At 37.3% G+C, this 19,184-nt stretch overlaps 1 protein-coding gene across 1 annotated transcript; it reads right to left on the bottom strand.

Annotated features, from left to right (window-relative positions):
• Positions 1-225: 225 nt before the first annotated feature.
• On the bottom strand, positions 226-15,170 carry LOC145994222 (ganglioside GM2 activator-like). The gene is made up of 4 exons (XM_083130318.1): positions 14,947-15,170; positions 10,359-10,517; positions 9,210-9,380; positions 226-1,018 (listed from the first exon to the last, which is right to left on the bottom strand). Exons 1-4 carry the CDS (start codon positions 15,034-15,036, stop codon positions 872-874), a joined length of 567 nt encoding a protein of 188 aa, XP_082986444.1. The 5' UTR covers positions 15,037-15,170; the 3' UTR covers positions 226-871.
• Positions 15,171-19,184: the final 4,014 nt, after the last annotated feature.

Below are 19,184 nucleotides of genomic sequence, written 5' to 3'. Positions count from 1 at the left end.
GGTTAAAAATGTCAATAAATTAAGAAATAGTAAAAGTGGTTTTTATTTTGTTTCATTTATTGTGAGTATTGATGTAAATATGGCAATGATCTCTTGAGAGAGAGAGGGGAGAGAGAGAGGGGAGAGAGAGAGGGGAGAGAGAGAGAGAGAGAGAGAGCATTCAACACTAACAACCACTAACAACCTTGTGTGTGTTTTCGATATTATTCTTAGTAAAGTATATTTTAAGTCAAAAGTAATTGCTTATCTTTGGTTTCTTATAACAAAAACCTCCCCCCAGAAATTTTTGGTTGGGGGGATTTTTGAGGCCAAAATTGTTGGTGGGGGGAAATCCCCCTGTCCCCCAAGGATTTCGCACCCTGGGTCATGTTGAGAAGAGGAGATCATTTCTCTAAAACTGTTCTTAAAAAATAAAATAATTCTTCCTACCTTAATCACAAGGTGATACACTTAATATTTTCTGTGTAAACTGAAACATTTTAAAGGATAAGTACCGATTATAATGTATTAAAACACATAAAACAGTCTGGAGCAAATTAAAGTACAACGTTTTTCATGTACAAGTTGCATAAACTTTCAAAAGTAGTATGTTCAACTATGTGCTCAGGAAATCATTGGACCTGAACAAAACGGCACACATGATATAATGAACATAAAAAGTGACATATTGATGAAAGTAGACTGATGACATTAATTTCCTTTAATCAAAAAGGAATATATGAGGCCATTGTTGCTCAACGTGTTTCCACACGTGTAAGTAGATAATCTTACTGTCCATATCTTCACAGCAGTTAATGTCTTTTTCAGCATTGCTTCCGTCCTCATTGTTGTCGGTGTATAGCACATAATGTCTACGATGTGGTTGATGTCTTTAATCTACAGAAAATTGAAAATCTAAGCATGCCAACTCAATGCCATTGGAATGAGCGTTAACACTCCCCTTATATTTTCCACGCTCTAACCAAGATGGTATCTTGGGATTAACATACTTCTTGCTGGTTTTCATACTGTATCTACCCTGGAAAATAAAACAAATTGAAAATTAGTACCAAAAACAGAAAAAAGATGTCACTATTTTGAACACTGAATATATGATTTTTGAAGCAATGTAATCAAAGCATCAACATTTATTTACGATAATTTATTTAACAAGACACAGCATTGTTTCATGGTTAAGAAGTGGTTCTAACATAATTTCTGGCCGTAAAAAGTGAAGCTAGCCACAATAATATTGACCTAAATATCAAAACTGATATAATTTCACTCATGGGCGTATATATAGTTCACATAAGGGGGAGAGGGTTCAACTTTTGGTATGATGAGGGTTGTGCTGTATTTAATAAGTGATAATCCGGGACACTGCTGACCGGAAGCTTGTTGGGGAGCGGGGGGGGGGATACTGGATCCGATAAAATTGTGTGTGTATGTACATATACATTATTATATTCTTTACACTTCTTAAGGGAAAAAGAAACCAGAAATCCACTTCGAAGTATATCATTCACCTTGCATTCCATTCGGGGTCGTAATGAACTAAGCTGCTATCTCACAATATCGAAACTTTATTTGAGAACTGCGGACTGAACAGTGCGGGCACCCAAGCACTGACTGTTTACAGTAAACAGCTTACCATTAGGGCATTGCATGTAGGTATGGAAAAAAATATTTTTAAAAATTATATGGTGCACCCCTCCTATGTTGTTTCTACTGGCAAAATATGAATGAATACAAAATTTTAGGTGATTTGGTGATGTTTTGACCCCCGCCCAACACGATTAACTGATTTAGTTTATTAATCATCGTTTTCCTACACTAAAATCATGACAAAAATGTTTGCAATATAAGACAGTTTATTATACAGAGAAGACAAACTCCATATAGTAACTAACAAGTATGGTAATAGTGTACACACAATCATATGAAATCACTTTACTGGATTTATGGTTTTTTGGAGGAGAGTGCTGTTAAGTTCTTTAATGTCCCTTTTTGAAAGTTGGGAATTTTTTTGCGGTGATATTCGACCACTTGCAATAAGAACTGTTTTTGTGTTTCATCATTGGTAACACTAGTTGAGAAGTCTTGGATTAGTTTCACAGCCCGTTCCGACAGATCATTCACCACTTTGACATGCCGCACATATGTCTCAGCTTCTTGGTAATTGGGATCATTATGCCATTCACTAACAGGTTTTCTTAGCCAGTCGCCGCCAATTCCCATACTGTGAAACAAGAACCAGGATTTAGGCCCAAAAAGGGATGATAGTTTTGTACTGTGGCTAAGAATAGGAAAAGTTGGATGGCCCCTTTCAAACTCTTTTGGTCAAGGAATTCGGAGCAATGTTCGAGCAATCTGCTGCCGTTCTGAAGAGGAAAGTCTGTTTGAAAATAGAGAGAACACAGCACATTCTTCGGTTAAGTACCAGAAGTGCCTTTCCATGGCTTTTATGGCTGCATTTGCAACTTGAGGATCATGCTTGCAATACTTGTTCAAGTCATGCCATAGCTTGAGATCATTATACACTGCATCGGCACCAATGGATGAAGAGAGCCAGTTTTCAACGTAGAATAGTGCATTAAATTTGCATAGTGCTTCCAGTTTACTGATCATGTCCTTGTCATATCCTGCTTGAGCACTGAAAGCAAACATCTTTGCAGGATACAAAATGGATGGCATCCATCGAGCTTGATGCGCTGCTCCTGGTTTCAGCCAGGTTATTCCTCTTTCAGGTGTCTCACCCAGAAGTATCAACATCAATTCAGCACACTCCCGAAAGTCAGCGCGAGGTAGCAAGTTCTTTCTATTTGGAGTAGAAAGTATTCTCTTCTGTGATTGTATAGAATTTTCCATAGTGAGTTTCAAACTCCTGTCTTTGATTTCTAGGATGTTAAAACCAGCTTATGTGTTAATAGTTGACCAAATAGAGTCTCTAAATTGAATGAAATTGGTGTTTTCAGGACCTGATGCTGCACCAAACAATTCTTTGTGAACTGAACTCGGAATTCTTTCAAATATGTGATGCCGACAAGCCAGCATAAACAACTTTTTGTCAAAGAGGTTTTCCAGCCTAACACAAGCTCCAATTTCTCATCCTGAGTTTGAAGCTGTAGTGTCAAAAACAAGGGATTTCACATTATCTGAAATCTCCCACTCGTTTGCTAGGGCAAACGTAGCGCTTGCTTGTTCTTCACCTGTTGTGTTTGTAATTACAGGGATACCAAGAACTTTGCCTTCTTCACAGACTGGCATACGAGATACCAAAATCGCTAGTCTTTCTTTGTTTTCTTTTTTGAACCACCTTACCATCCCAATGTAGTGTTGAGTGCTTCGGTGCTGTGAATGTAGCCTTAATTGCTTGCGCTATTGATTTCCTAACTTCTTTACCTGCTGTCCATGTGCTTTTAATTGAAAGAGTTGTTTTTTTCAGTGGAACTCCACCTTCTGTAAGAATTGCTCCCATGAATGCTGTTCGTTGACCAGCTGATAGATTAAGCCTGTCTCCCATGGTTGATATGATTTTGCTTGTAAATGGATTTCTGGGTAGATTTAAAGCAATTGATGAACTTTTCTACGAAGTGTTGTACCTGTACCTGTTGTGCCACTGCTAGTTGAAGGGAATACAAACTCAGGATCTTCAATTGCATCAGGTTCAGCATCAAAGCCACCCGAATCACTTGAATCAAGGCTACCAACTTTATCAAATTCTAGGCTAGTACTTGTGTTTATGTTTGTCTTGGTTGAAGCTTCTTCTTGGCGATGCTTCTCCCTCGCAGCACGCTCAATTTCTTTTTCGTTATGAGATAATTTCCTCATAACTTTTGCAAAGTATGTCTTATCAAAAACACCTAACTCCATTTTTCGACATGATCTTTGATCTTCTAAGAATTGCACATCTTCCAGAATCATTTTTCTAGTCCTACATCTGTCATGTTCTATAATAGAAACAGCATTGTCATGTGCTATGTCAAAGAGTAGAAGAAGAGATTTGAGAAAGCTTTCACTCTCAGCTGGGAAGTTCTTCCTTGTTTTATGTTTCCGAAAATTTTCGTATTGCACAATTAATTTATTGAGTTTTACTTTGGAATGTCCCGCTCTGACAGGCGTCACTGGAATGCCAGAAAGCTCCCAAAACCTTTCTGCCTTCAGGATAACGAATTTTATAACATCATCCCTTTTATCTTTCTGCATGGGTCCACGATTGAGAAAAACAAAGTAGCGAAGCACATCCCCATTGGTGGGCAGTTGAGATCCTTTTTTTGGGGTCAAATCTTGCAGTAAATTACTTAAGAGCCACGCTTCAGACACTTCTCTATCATCCTTTCTAAGTACCGGGCGGTTTGGTTTGGATGAAATTGAAAGAACTGCTTCATGAGGTGGTTATTTTCCCATATTTACACTCATTTATGCCTTGGTTACAACCTATAAAAGAAAAATATAATAGGTTGCAACTTGTTGCCATGTTGTCAATGTCCGTAAAATGAACAAAGTATATAAAATTACAAACAACAGATCAGACAACTATTTTTGAGGTGGGCGGGGGTCAAAACATGGCCTACAGATTGAAAATTTGCAGGCGATTATGTTTCAATAATAGTAACAATATGGCAGGGGTGCACAAGAAAGTTTCGAAAAAAATTTTTTTTGCAATGGTCTACTTACCATGCAATGGAAGAGATTTGCAACTGAAATTCAGTGCTGCTAGCAGACGGCGGCGCTATCGTGAAGTCAAATATCTTTGTAACTCCATTAAGCCTTGTTTCCATGATTATGAAAAACTAAATATGCTGACCAAGGCAGTAATTTATTTTATTAAAAACATAAACTAACGTAACGTTTCAACCTTCTAGCAAGGTCTTCTTCAGACTCTGTATCAAGTACAAAAGTCTTTTGTACTTGATACAGAGTCTGAAGAAGACCTTGCTAGAAGGTTGAAACGTTACGTTAGTTTATGTTTTTAATAAAATAAATTACTGCCTTGGTCAGCATATTTAGTTTTTCAAATATCTTTGCAGCATCTTCATGTAACTCCATAACTCGTGTATTATCGAGAGGGAGCGGTTCAATGTAGTTAGTTTGTTTAGTAAAATAGTCTTAATCATTTCTTCTTTCCCACCCGATTCCAGGACATTTGTGCCGGCCCCCGTGGTGGAGTGGTTAGCATATCGCACTACAACGCCAGGGATCCCGTGGTCGAATCTTGGCCTGGGCATGGATGTTTGTGAGTATCCATTCATCAATTTCATCATATAATCACTCATCCCATCTTCGAAAATTAGCCAAATGTGGCACAAGAAGCGAAGTAAAATAAATCAATCAATCAATCACTTATACAGATTAATCAATCCAGGACATTTGTGCATCTCGAAGAAACTGTTCGGGACACCAGGACAAATTATATCATTCCGGTATTGTTCTGGAAAATCCGGGACGTATAGCAGACCTAGGTATCAAAATCCAATCTATCAAACAGGCCATCCAACATTTTGACACACTGTTCCAATCAATGAGGGATAGCCATTTCACATTTTTGGAATAAGTTGTTGCAATTTTGCAGTGTGTTTGACTGTGTTCAGAGAAACGTAAAGTTTCTACAATTAGTGAATACAATTCCACAAGTCACACTACTTAGAATTTATACTTTTCTGTCCATCTTGTGTCAAACAACTTGAGAATATTACGGTGTATCCCTGGTTTTCTTTCACTGCGTTTTCAAAAACCAAATTCCTTTAAGAAGACTCGAGTGGGAAAAAATATAACTGATTTGACAGTCCAAATGCAGTTTCATATCGCACAAATTCCGAAACTATCAGGAAATTACAGACATTTGGTCTGCAGTTCCATCTGGTGTTAGAATTACGTAATTTCCTTCCCATCCGTATCCCGTCCTATACGTCTCTAATTTAGGAAAATAAAATAAGTGCGAATAAATTTTTATGAACAAGCTGATAGAACAGGTGATCTGGTAATTTTACTGAACCAAAAGGCGGGAGTTTGGACTCATTGAACCCCCCCCCCTTAAATACGCCCATGATCTCACTCTTGCCATCGGTAGCAATGAGAGAGAAGGGTCTTCTTGAAGATGCAGGAAGGTGAGAAACGAAAACTAGCAGATTGCAAAGTACAGTGGGATGCATAAGTATTACCCAGCTAGTTGTCTATCACAATGTTTATGCCCTTCGTTTTACGCAACGAGATTTTCATGAATTGAAAGAAAATCAAGCTACCGACAACATCTGCACCAGTTCACATAAAAAATTCAGCCTTAAATGTACGTAGGAGTCAAGAGAAATTTTAATTAAAATAGTCATGGACGATTTGCCGAGGAATACTTGTGCATCCCATTGTACCACACCGCTAGTCCATGTCCAACTGCTATAAATCCAGAAGGAAATCTAGTCGGGCGTGATTCAGCCTTAAATATAATAACAAAAAACAGTAAATATCATTAGCTATCTTCACATACATACATATAAATGACACATTGTGACGTTCACTAGTCAATCATTTGCACGATTACATTTCGTTCATAAATATTTCGAATTATAACGCGAAGGTGAAGATACAACTTCTATGGGTCTATATATTAGTGAAATAACTGAGCAATATGCAGTTCACTATTATCTATTTCCAATTCCATTACATCCATTGCTACATAGTGACTATTGATTCTCGTTGCTATAGCAACATTAGAATTCCAAAAATTACCTAATTTATACAGCGTATAGCGCAATAAATAACATAAAGCATAATTGACGTTGTACAAAGTAGTTATTATACATTTTTTAACTGTTATTTGAAAGTGACTTGAAATTAATAATTTCAATAAACATATAGCCTAATTATATTGTGCGGATTCACAGGACCGTCACAACAAACGCCGCATTTGTTCCCGTAAAGCACCACGCGTAAAAATGATGATAAAAATGATGGCGGCAGTCAGCACGCAGATGAGGATTGTCTACTCGACTGAAAATTTCTTAAATGGCATAACAATTGATTCTACCAAGTCTCTTGCTTTTATCACAAAGTCAATGATTACGGAGTTAACCGCCGGACTATGATAAAGGCACACTTTTATTAGTACCATCCTCCATTTGAAGATGCATTTTGTGGTGTATCTTTCATTAAAATACCGGGTGATCCGTTTGAGATGTCAAAAAAATAAACCGTTATCTACAAGAGGTTAATGCAAATATCTGTGAGCAGTTTGTACTAATATAAGCACAAAGTATGTAAGTTTCGAGTGATTGGAGGTTTACTGACTTCAGCTGCGTGGTGGCAGTCGCACGCCTGTAATACTCGAAAATTTCGCATACCATACGACATACTGTGTGCGCTGTTGTGACGTGATCACCACCTTTGTTACCATGCACATTAGCGCCGCCATGTGGCTGAAGTTTGTAAACCTCCACTCATTCGAAATTTACATCCTTCATACTTTATTGGTTTTAGCTGTTATACCAGCTCTAGGTAAACCAAGTGTCCTAAAAATATATTATACATGATACTGTTACATCAAATTACAAATTTTGAATATATATATACAGTTTTCATATACATCATATCATGCAAAATCTAAAATTGATTATAAATACAATTGTTACATCTGGTGACTATATCAAGTTACACATTTTGAATATTTACAATTTTCATATGTCTATATTAATATCATGAAAAAAATCTAAAAATGATAAATACAATTGTTACATCTGGTGACGATATTAAAGAGGCTAAAGAAGTTGGAAAAGGTATCCTTTTTGTATTAAATTCTTGAATAAGATCTCCCTTTGAGCGGTATAAAGTGGACATTGAAATATAACATGATTAGCATCTTCCTGGTCTAGACTGCACTTGTACATAGTTGAATTAACTAAATTAATGTTATATAAGTGGTGATTTAAACGTATATGACCTGATGTCAATCTTAGTATTAAAACTAAAAACTTTCTGGGTATATTGATTGTATAAAACCACGGATTCTCATTGTTTAAATTTAGTACATTTTTATATGAATGACCAATATATGTAAATTTTTGTTTGACCCATATCTCCCAATCTTGTTGAATTTTGTTTCAACGCTTGGTAACATATCTGTATATGATGATAATATATTCGTTCTGTGATCAATTATTCTTGCTTCTTTAGCATTTTTATCTGCCACTTCATTATAATGGAACCCTTAATGTGCTGGTATATATGCAAAATGAATTGTCCTTCTCTCTGTAGTTAACTTACATCCTTTGTGCTTATACAATGTATTACAGTACAAAAAACTGCTCACAGATATCTACATTAGCCTCTTGTAGATAACGGTTTACTTTTCTGACATCTCAAACGGATCATCCGGCACATTAAAACCTACATCGTTTTAAAACTTATAGGCTACAACTTTTATTCGAAACAATTTCCTGTCATTTAATTTGTTCAAAAGTTCCAAGGCAAACACAAATTTAATTTTTTAAAGAATAATTTAAATATTACGATAAAACCACTGACATTATTAAAAAATAAACAAAATCTTTCTTGTAGTCCATCTAATGATGATTAAGACTAAAAAATATTATCTGCCTGTAGGGGTGTGCGGGATCCCGAAAAGTCGGGACCGGGATCGGGGAAAAAAATTTCCGTCCCGATCCCGACTTCGGGAAATGACTTCCCGACTTTTCGAGATCCCGAGCAGTCGAAAAATACCGAATGGTCATTTTAAAAAGTTGTTCATTCTCGACGTTTTCTGCATTGCAAGTGTCTGGAATTTATCGGAAATTGGTGGTTTTTATTTCAGAAATGGAAGAACAATCACTTAAGTTGAAAATGACGTGTAAAATTCGAGATTTTCAGAGTTTCTGGAAATTTCGAACATTTCCCGTCCCGAAAATTTCCCGACTTTGTCGGGAAATGGCGATTTTTTCCCGTCCCGGCCAAAAAAAAATTCTGTCCCGTACACCCCTACCTGCCTGTGACTATTGGTTAAGGAGATATAGGCCAGGAACTGAGAGTCTGCGAAATTGATGTTTGGGGGAGAGGCTGGGGAAAAAGCACCGCGGGGAGGGGCGGAAATTTTTGGGGTTTTGCACTACTAGTAGTTGTTCTAACAACTGACCAAAATTCAGCTTTTACGGAATTATTCCCGACTTGAAATTTTTATTGACTGGTCTAAGAAGGGCGTTCTGAAACCTTCCGTCAGCAACAAGCTTCAACATAGATTTGCTTACCTGTTGTATCGGACAGTGACACGGTAAATTGTGTTTTGTAAAAGATGGTGGGCAGTTATCCTTGTACGGCGACATGGCACATACGTCCGCGTAGGTACAGGAACCGACGTCATCCTCGCATGGAATCTCAAACCATCCTAAAAACGTCTTCTTCTTCAGTTTTAGATCGACCTGAAACAATTTGTTACATATATTAAGCAAAATTCAGTATGTTGTTCCCTCCGTGACGTCAACATGCGAAGGTACACTAGCATGAAAGGGCAATGTAGAAACAGGCTAAAAAAAAAACAATCCTGGAAGCTATGCAAAATTCGAAGTTCATTTTTATTTTGTACAAGTCTTGTGAGAAAAACTGAATTTTATGATAATATGAAATTAAATATTCTGATGTAATTCTCGAATATTTTAAAGCAATTATTTTATTAAATTTATGCAAATGATTCGAGTTTAATATTTACATCACTAATAGCAACCAATATTTGGACTAAGTTTTAATTATATTGCAATTTTCAGACATCTGTTGAAAGTTGTATCGGCACAGCCGTATAAATAACTTATGTGTAGGTATTCAGACCGGTTTGTAAATAAAAGAGAGATAAAAGGGTTTTACCGCCTTGCCATTATCAAACTACACAAGATAGTTCAAAACAGTTTGCCGTCAAAAACGTAAATGGGTGATATTCAACTTGACTTCATCACGCAGTGCACATTGGGAAGAAACAGTTCAAGTCCGGCAAACCGATCGGCGGGAAAGCGTATGAGAAGCCTTCTGACATAGATAAAATTTGTGATATTTTATACCTACACAATCCTCATGTGATGATGATAACCATACCATGAATCATTTCGGCAAAAAAAACAAAAACATATGCACAATGCTTACCCGGCATGTTTAGACGCAGGATGTGATTTGTTTGCCGGAAATATGGCGGCGGAGCGTGATTTCGTGCAATGAATTGTGGAGGAAGTTGCTCGCTGAGTATCATCCATTATGTATTAAGTAACTGAGCAATAGCGGAAATCTAATTGGAATAGCTAACCTCTTAATTTCTAATAACGTTTGTAAATAGCATTGATGCCACAAAATAATAGAATAAAAGGTAGTAATTATTTTTGTATGATAAATTCAAAATTTCTGACAATACTTACTTGAACAGGCGACGAAATGTTTGTACCCACTTTAATATCGAATAGAATACTGATGTATCCTGGTAAATGTACTGGGGTTGGTGATAACACTAGTTCCATTACTTTTATGGGGTCACTAGGAGAACCGCATGTAGACCACGACAAACCTAATTCGTTTTTCTGAAGAAGAAAAAAAACATATATATATATTTTGTAACCCAATATCAAAACATGACAGATTCTTAACATTACGAGGATCACTATTTATATTTTGAGCCTTGGCAACACTGATTGAAGTTAGGCGCGATTTGACGTTTGCACGGAATCGTCTGGCATTATTGACCATAACGTACTTCAAATGTTTTGTCAATAGCTTCATTTGTGTTGTTTATGTTGCCTTGGAGATTGCGCGACAACAATAAAATGGAATTAACTCGTGCGAAGATTTTTTACGATTTTCGACGTGGATTATCAAGACAAGAGTGCATCGATCAACTTACTTCCACATTTGGCGATGAAGCCCCATCCTTTGCCACTGTGAAACGCTGGTATAACGAATTTAATCGTGGCCGCCATTCGCTCACCGACGAGATTCGCGAAGGTCGTCCAAAATCAGTTGTTGTTCAAGAAAACATTGATGCTGTGCAAAACCTAATACTGCAAGATCGTCATGTGGATATATGCATATGAGCCGGAACGTAAACAGCAGTCGACTGTATGGGTGTTTCAAGATGAACCCAATCCAACAAAAGTTGTTCGCGCTCGAAGCACATCGAAACAAATCGTCGCCTGTTTTTTCGGGAAAACTGGTCATGTGGCAACTGTGCCTTTAGAGGAACGTAGAACGGTCAACTCTGAATGGTACACAACAATTTGTTTGCCAGAGGTTTTCGGTCAAATACGGAAAACAAACAAACGCCGTCGGATCATTCTTCATCAAGACAATGCAAGCTGTCACACATCTCGTCTAACAACCGACTTTATGAACAGTCAAATAATCGAATTGATGGGTCATCCGCCGTACAGTCCTGATGTGGCACCCAATGACTTCTTCTTGTTCCCGAATGTCAAGAATAAATTGCATGGACAACGATTTTCGTCGGCAGAAGACGCCGTTGATGCGTTCAAAAACCATATTATGGAGGTGTCTCAAGAAGATTGGAAAAACTGCTTTGACAAATGGTTCGAACGAATGCAAAAGTGTATTGACCATAAAGGAGAATACTTCGAAAAACAATAAAGCAGTTTTCAATGCCAAATTCCTGTTTTTTCATTGTTAGGCTCAAAATATAAATAGTGACCCTCGTATAACACCATTAAACCTTCTTTCCATGATATGAAAAACTAAATATGCTGACCAAGGCAGAAATTTATTTTATTATAAAACATAAACTAAACGTAACGTTTCAACATTCTAGCAAGGTCTTCTTCAGACTCTGCACCAAGTACAAAAGTAACAAGGTACAAAACAGGACGATATATATACACAGAAATAACTCCTCTCCAGTCTATTAGAAAGTTGTTCTGGAACATTCTAGTAGGTGGCTTTCCATTGTCAACTACTTTCACCTGAAAGGCTAAATATTTTCTTTCATCTGGAATGTGGTTGGACTCTTAATCTCACGCTCTTTTTCCTTCATTCTTCTTCCTTCTTCTCTCCTCTTTCTCTCTTGTCTTTACCACTCTTTCTAACACCATCTTCCATTCTTTGTTTACCTTCAGTCCTCCATTCCAGTTCATTGTGTCTTCTTCACCTTTTTTCTCTATTTTCTTGGCCTCTTTCCATTTTCTCACTAGTATTCTCTTCTCCCTTCCTATCTGCTTAGCCTTATCCCACTCTGTCATGTCCTGTTTCTCTCGTGTGTTTAAATGTCGCATTTCTATCTCTCTTAAGTCGTACATCATCCCTATGTTGTTTCAACATGTTTAGCCTTTCAGGTGAAAGTAGTTGACAAGGGAAAGCCACTTGCTAGAATGTTCCAGAACAACTTTTTAATAGTCTGGAGGGAAGTTATTTTTGTGTATACGTGTATCGTCCTGGTTTGTACCTTGTTACATTTGTACTTGGTGCAGAGTCTGAAGAAGACCTTGCTAGAAGGTTGAAACGTTACGTTTAGTTTATGTTTTATTTTTGCCTTGGTCGATAGATTCTTATATATTTGTTCAATTTAGGTAATGTTAGGCCTGCTACTATCATCTATACAAAACTCATGTTAAAATCAATCAATTGCCAGAACTCTTGGTTTTCCCCGATTTTAGTCAAAATTGACCAAAAATAATTTATCCATTTTGAACAGTGAATTCAGTGGCGGCGATTGGGTATCAAAACAGGAATGGGGGCAAGATGCCAGAACTGTGGGGGCAAGGACAGTTTACTTTCCCTTGGTAAATAAGATTTAGCATAGTGCTGAGCAAACGTGGCGAAAAGTGGTGGGGCAATTGCACCCCTTATCGCTGCCACTGACTGTGATCAATTATTCAATTTTGACGAATCATATTTTCAGCGTTTAATGAGATAAAATCACATTTGGAATATTCTTAGTCTTATTTTAGAAAAAAAAATATGAATCAGAATTGAAAAAAGAGACAGCAAAATTTGTTTAGTCACATTTTGAAGAACTTTTTAGTCAAAATTGAGAGAGAAGTGGATACGAAGGTTGAAGAGGATTTAACCATATATACGCTGTACGTTCAATCCAAATAGCTTGAAAGTGAATATAAACAAGGACTTTATAGAGCAACATGTATGTGGGTCTTCATCTTTCAGTTGCCAACTGATAACATATTAGCTTCTGTCTCGAATCATTCTGTGGCAGATATCGTTCATTCACATGCGAGCCTCAGATAACACTGTTGCCAACTTAACACTTTTGTGTCAATAGTTAGCACCTAATAATCATATGTTATGAGTAGGGCTTGGAAGTTGAAGACCTATAAATTGCCAAAAAGAGACCTATAAAAATACCTAAAAATATAAAAAAATGACCTGAAAACGGAAAAAGGACGTATAAATGTGATCCAAATTAATTAATAACTTCAATTTAATTACATATTTAATGAATAAAAAAAATACAAAATTCTGGTGGTATGGAACACACAGTGCGAAAAAACTGAAAGCTTCAAAACAAGATAAAGTTGCCACTTACAACGCGACTTTCCAGACAAGTTACGGTTAAAGGACCTTGTACCGTACCTGCTTCAGTCGTCCAAAAATGTTTTTTCTCTCGTTTCAGGGATGGTTCAAATATATTTCGTTCTTTCTTCTTTTTATTTCTTTACAACAGAAAGGTGAACTGACGATGATTCGAATTGAGAATGGGCATTAAAAACGTAGTCGAAAGAAGGTGAAGTTGCAAAAAAAAAGCCGATAAGACCTAAAAAAAGGCTAAAAAAGGACCAATAAGCCAAAAAAACTCCGAAAAAGGCAAAAAAGGACAAATAAAACCCACCTTTTTCTGGCCTACAATGACCCAAAATGAACATATTTTATGTTGGGCCTCGTCTTCGGACACTAGGGGAAAAAAAAGGATTTTTCCTCAACTTCCGAGCTCTAGTTATGAGCATTTTAGCCTTTCAAGCGAATATAGTAGCCCCAAATATAACTCGTTTAGTATGGATATTTCAAGCCTTACGGTGCTGTAGTAAGGATTAAATTGCCACTTGTACGTTTCTCAAACGTCTACTGTTTGGCTATCTTGATAACATAATGGTTCATGCTATCTCCCTGCTATTACCGTCTCATAGGTTTTAATCGATTGATTGATTTGCTTTATTTTACTTCGCTTTTTGTGTCACTTTTGGCTAATTTGCGAAAATAGGTATGAGTGATGATACGATGAAATAATTGATGAATGGACACTCACAAACATCCATGCCCAGGCCAGGCTTCGAACCGGGACTCCTGGCGTCGTAGCGCGATGTGCTAACCACTCTGCCGCGAAGGTTTTAATTGAATATGTGCATTACAATGATTGCAATGTTACTTGTAAACTGTACATTCGGTCCTGATTAGCATAAACATACGCAAAGGGGACATAGCGCGGTAAGACGCCAGGGGTCCCGGGTTCGAATTCCGGGCTGGGCATAAGTGTTCTTTGTAAGCGTGGACGTCCGCAGGATTTTTTTCCAGGAAGGGGCAAGGAAGGTATTTTTTTCCAGGGGGGCAAACAAGTCACATTTTCCCCCAAAAGAGTGTAGTTCCCTTAAAAAAACATTGCTTAAATTTGATGATGTTAATACAATAATTAACACATATTATTGTGGTTAAAATGAAATTATATGTGTGAAATACATCATTTTTGGTTGACTTTCATTTGCCATTGGGGCCACGGTCCCCACTTGCCCCCCTTCCGGACGCCCATGTTTGTAAGTGTCCCTTCAGCAATTTCGCGATTAGCCAAAAGTGGCGACGCTAAGTAATAAAAAATGAATCAACCAATGAAGAAAGCAATTGTAACAGACGTTCATACACCCTGCTCGCCAAATCTGATTTTCATGAAAATTAAATAGTTCTTTTCTACACCTTTGGTTTGGCAACACTGTTTGCCTCGAAAAGAAAACACGTGACTGAGATAGATACACGAAAAGACGTAACATAACTTTCACTTACCTGCGACACTCCCCTTGCCATTTCAGTCTCACAAAGCACCGTTGTGAATACAAGTAAAGTTCCAAGATATAATATGCTTCTACAATCCATTGCTTCTTGTTCTGCGTATGTTCCACTATCCGTACGAAGCCAAACCCACTCTCGTGTCGCTTCACTGGCCTATCCGTTACGGCATTAGCAAGGTTTCAAGGTTAAAGCCTTGTTTAATTCCCGCAGATCTGGCAGCTGCCGTCTGACTCAGTGCGGTAGTAAGAATTGATAACAACTCAACCCAATGAAATTCCTGCCTTGCGTAATGCGACGTTCAAAACGAAACACAAAAAAAATAAAAAAATCAGTCGATGATAACACCATTATGTGAATGGCCGCGACCAGTGATAGGAATCACTTCCTTAAAATTTCCCTCCCTGTAGACAAAAAATCTTCTTTTATTGAAAAAAATCCCCCACTTCATTACTAAGAAATATTGGTTGTTTACATAATAAATAGTTTTTACAATAGATGTATCAAATGAATTGAAAATATAATATACATTCGTGATTAATTAATTAATGTATGATAGCAGCAATGCGCATATTTTACAAGAAGTTTAAGAGACAAGTGTAAACAGACTGACAACTGATGGTACAATCTACGCCCAGCACAAATACTCTTATTTTTACTAAAAGGTTTTATTTATGCAAAAGGGAGAATGTAAAATATTCGCAGTTAATGGTATGCAGACCCTATGTTCAACAGAAATACGTTTATTTCAGTGATTAATTCAGTGGGTGGCCAGGGAGGTGCGGGGGGGGGGGAATCCTCCCCGTAAGAAAGAACAAAGTGGTGTCTACTTATACTATTGAAAACAATCGAATCCAAAACGTTTCCACCCAAAAGGACCTAGGTATTATCATGGATGAAAAACTTACTTTTAATTATCATATTATAGCTACCACTAAAAAAGCTATGCGCCTTCTCGGTCTTCTATACACATTTAGCGAGATTCAAAACCCATCATCTCTTGCTTTATTCTTTAAATCTTTCATCTCGCCCATCCTTGAATACTGTTCCCCAATTTGGGAATGGCCTCAAAAAACAATCTCACCAGAATAGATTCTGTTCTCAGTTTCTTTCTTGCAATTGTTAGCCATAGAATACCTTCCTTTCGACATGTATCCAAATCAGACACCATGGCTGCTCTGAATATTCACACTACATCCTTTCGTCGTGATCTAGCTGACATGAAATTTTTATTCAAGATAATAAATGGCAAAATCAGAACAGATCTAATCAGTAAATTCACACTTAGGGTACCCCAAAAGCAAATGCGCAACCTGCAACTCTTCCACAACCCAACCACTAGGCTATCCCTTTTAGAACGCTCCTTGTTTTACAGTCTCCCAGAAATCTACATCAAACTTCCCCTGAATGTAGATATTTTCCTTCCAGAACGTAATTTTTGTATATTACTGAAAAAGAACATGTAAATCTATCCCACTATGTTATTGTTTTTATATTTTGTTATTTTTTGTTTCTACTTTATGTTGTTTCAGTGTAAAATGGCCAAATAAGACTGTATCTGAAACTCTGAGTAAATAAAAAAATAAATATCAGCAACCTGGCAGAGCATTCGGACAATAGCCAAGAAAACAAGGTTCACTTTGGTTTTCTTTCGTTCACTTTAATTTAATGTAGAACGTACTTAATCTGGTCTTGCGTAGTAATAAGTAATAATTCTCTCTGTTATCATTACAGAGAAAATAATGAACTAATTTGAAATATTGTCCATTTTTAATAACTGATAAATTAAGAAATGTGATGCATCAGGATACGCCTCAAGCTTGTGTGAAGGTGTCAGCTGCTGAGGGGGACGAGGAACCTACAGAAATATTTATCTTTTAAATTATAGTTAATTATATCTAATTACAATTAAATTAATTTAATTACATATCAGAAGTAAAGTGCAATTTATAAATGTTATAATTGTTTTATTGGCATTATTATTTGACGGAAAAGGGACGAGGAGACAGGTGACTGGAGAAGGTTACAAAATTTAGAACTGCATAATTTGTATCCATGTCCTGATATTATTAGAATAATTAATTAAATCAAGAAGACTTAGGTGGGCAGGCCATGTGGCACGAATGGGAGAGGAAAGACGAGCTTACAGGATTCTTATTGGGAAACATAATGGTAAGAGACCTGTAGGAAGGCAAAGACGAAGATGGAGAGATGACGTTGAGATGGACCTAAAGGAAATCGGTAAGGCTGGAAAAGATTGAATTGATCTTTCCCAGGAGAGGGACAGGTGGAAGGTTTGTTATGCTGCAGCCATAACACTTTGGGTTTAAGAAGGCTAGAGTTATAGTTATAATTTGATACCTATGACACCCCCCTCCTCCCCACACGGCAGGGCGTTTACGATGTAGTAGGTGCGCTGAAAAACAATAGTTAAGAAATCAACAATAGTTTTTCATGAATCATATGTTTTTAAGTATTGTTTCTAGCGAGAATACACCAATCCAGAAATGAAAGACAAGTCCAATGCAATTCGGACAGTATTCTCAGGGACATGATAATATGCAGCTGGCAGAATTTGCGCTGTTGCCATATCTACTCATTGATTTCTCCACAAGGTTATATACAATGGATTTATTCTTTGTACTCTGCCTTTGTTATATACGTGATACAAGAAATGGCATCAATGTAGTGTGACAATGGTTTTATTTACCTTTTGTTTGACTAGGCAAGGTTGCCATATCGTGCAACTGAACCAGCGATTCCTGACTTTAGCTCGCAATGCAATTTTGCTCAGTGCTATGAGACTTCTTGCCATAAGAGCCGTGTCTAGAGTTGTCTTCGATAGGAACGAGAATAGCAACAATAGAAAATTCGCAATTTCCCGTATGTAATTCACAGCTAGAAATTACATCAATCTTGTCTCAAATGAACACACCTCTCTATAACAGAACTCTGGTCCAAGTTCTTAGTGTGCATTTGGTTTGTTTATTTTTTATATTGACAATTTATAATTACGTAACTAAGGCAAACAAAGAACAAGTGAGCAAGAAAACTTTTACTACATTTATTACAGTGAAAACCGACATCGGTAATAATATATGGCGCCAATACTTTCAAGAGTTCCATCTAGGCTATTCGTTAATATATTGCTTGTTCCGTGCATTTGTTGACAGGATAATTTCTTTTAAGTGGGCCCATGAGTGCACGAAATAATGTGAAATCGATTCTGAATCTTCTCTCTTCCAGTATCTCAGTTTTATACACGGTTTTTCCTTGTTTCTTCTTTCCTCTATTTTTCCTAACTTTCTCTCTCTCTTCACCCTTTGCCACTCCTTCCGGCATTCTTTTTATCTCTCTTCATCCCAGTCTGCTGTTATTCATTCCTTCCTTTCTCTCTCCCTCTTAGATCTTCTGGTCACCCTGCTTTCCTTCCTTCTCTCTCTTTCTTTCATCCATCCTACCTTTCTCTGCCTTTCTTTCTTCTTCCTCTGCTTCTTTCTTTTCTTCTTTACTCTGTTTATCTTTCTGTACTTCATTCCTTCTTTTTTCATTTGTTGCTCTGCCTTCTTTCTTTTTTTCCTCTCTCTATTTTTCATCCTCTCTCTGTTCATCTACCTGAACATCCTTCCTTATTTTTATCTCTCGATTGCTGTTGCTCTGTCTTCTATATATATATATCTCTCTCTCTCTCATTCTAGCTCTCTCTATCTACCTGAGCCCGACCCTGTGGCCGAGCGGTTAGCACATCGCGCTGCGACGCCAAGGGTCCCGGGTTCGAATCCTGGTCGGGCTTGGTTGTTTGTGAATGTCCATTCATCAATTTCATCCTTTCATCACTCATCCTCATCTTCGCAAATTAGCCAAGAGGCACAAAACGCGAAGTAAAATAAACTAAATCAATCAATCAATCAAATCTATCTACCTGAACTTCCATCTTTATTTTTTCTCTGTAGCTGAATATAAAACCTGAATGCATGATGTGACTCACAAGTCAGACGCTAGATGGCAGGAACGGTCGAATTCAATGAAGCTCCTGTAGAGCTCTCTGTTGGACAAATGTGCAGTACCAGTCTACTATGTATAATGTCGAGAATCAACTAATTTCCAGTGTTCTGAGCAACACCCTCGCTGAGGTTAATCGTAAGAATCAACTCTTAATCCTTCATGGCTGTTTTAGCAAGTCTCGGACAATTGTGACCGCAGACAATTGCAATCGCTTACCACTTTAAAAAGTT

This window comes from Lepisma saccharinum, chromosome 10 (genome assembly GCF_977018435.1).
Source record: "Lepisma saccharinum chromosome 10, izLepSacc3.1, whole genome shotgun sequence".
Lineage (NCBI taxonomy): Eukaryota > Metazoa > Arthropoda > Insecta > Zygentoma > Lepismatidae > Lepisma > Lepisma saccharinum.
The sequence above is the reverse complement of the archived record's forward strand: the minus strand, read 5'-3'. Positions and strand labels throughout refer to the sequence as shown.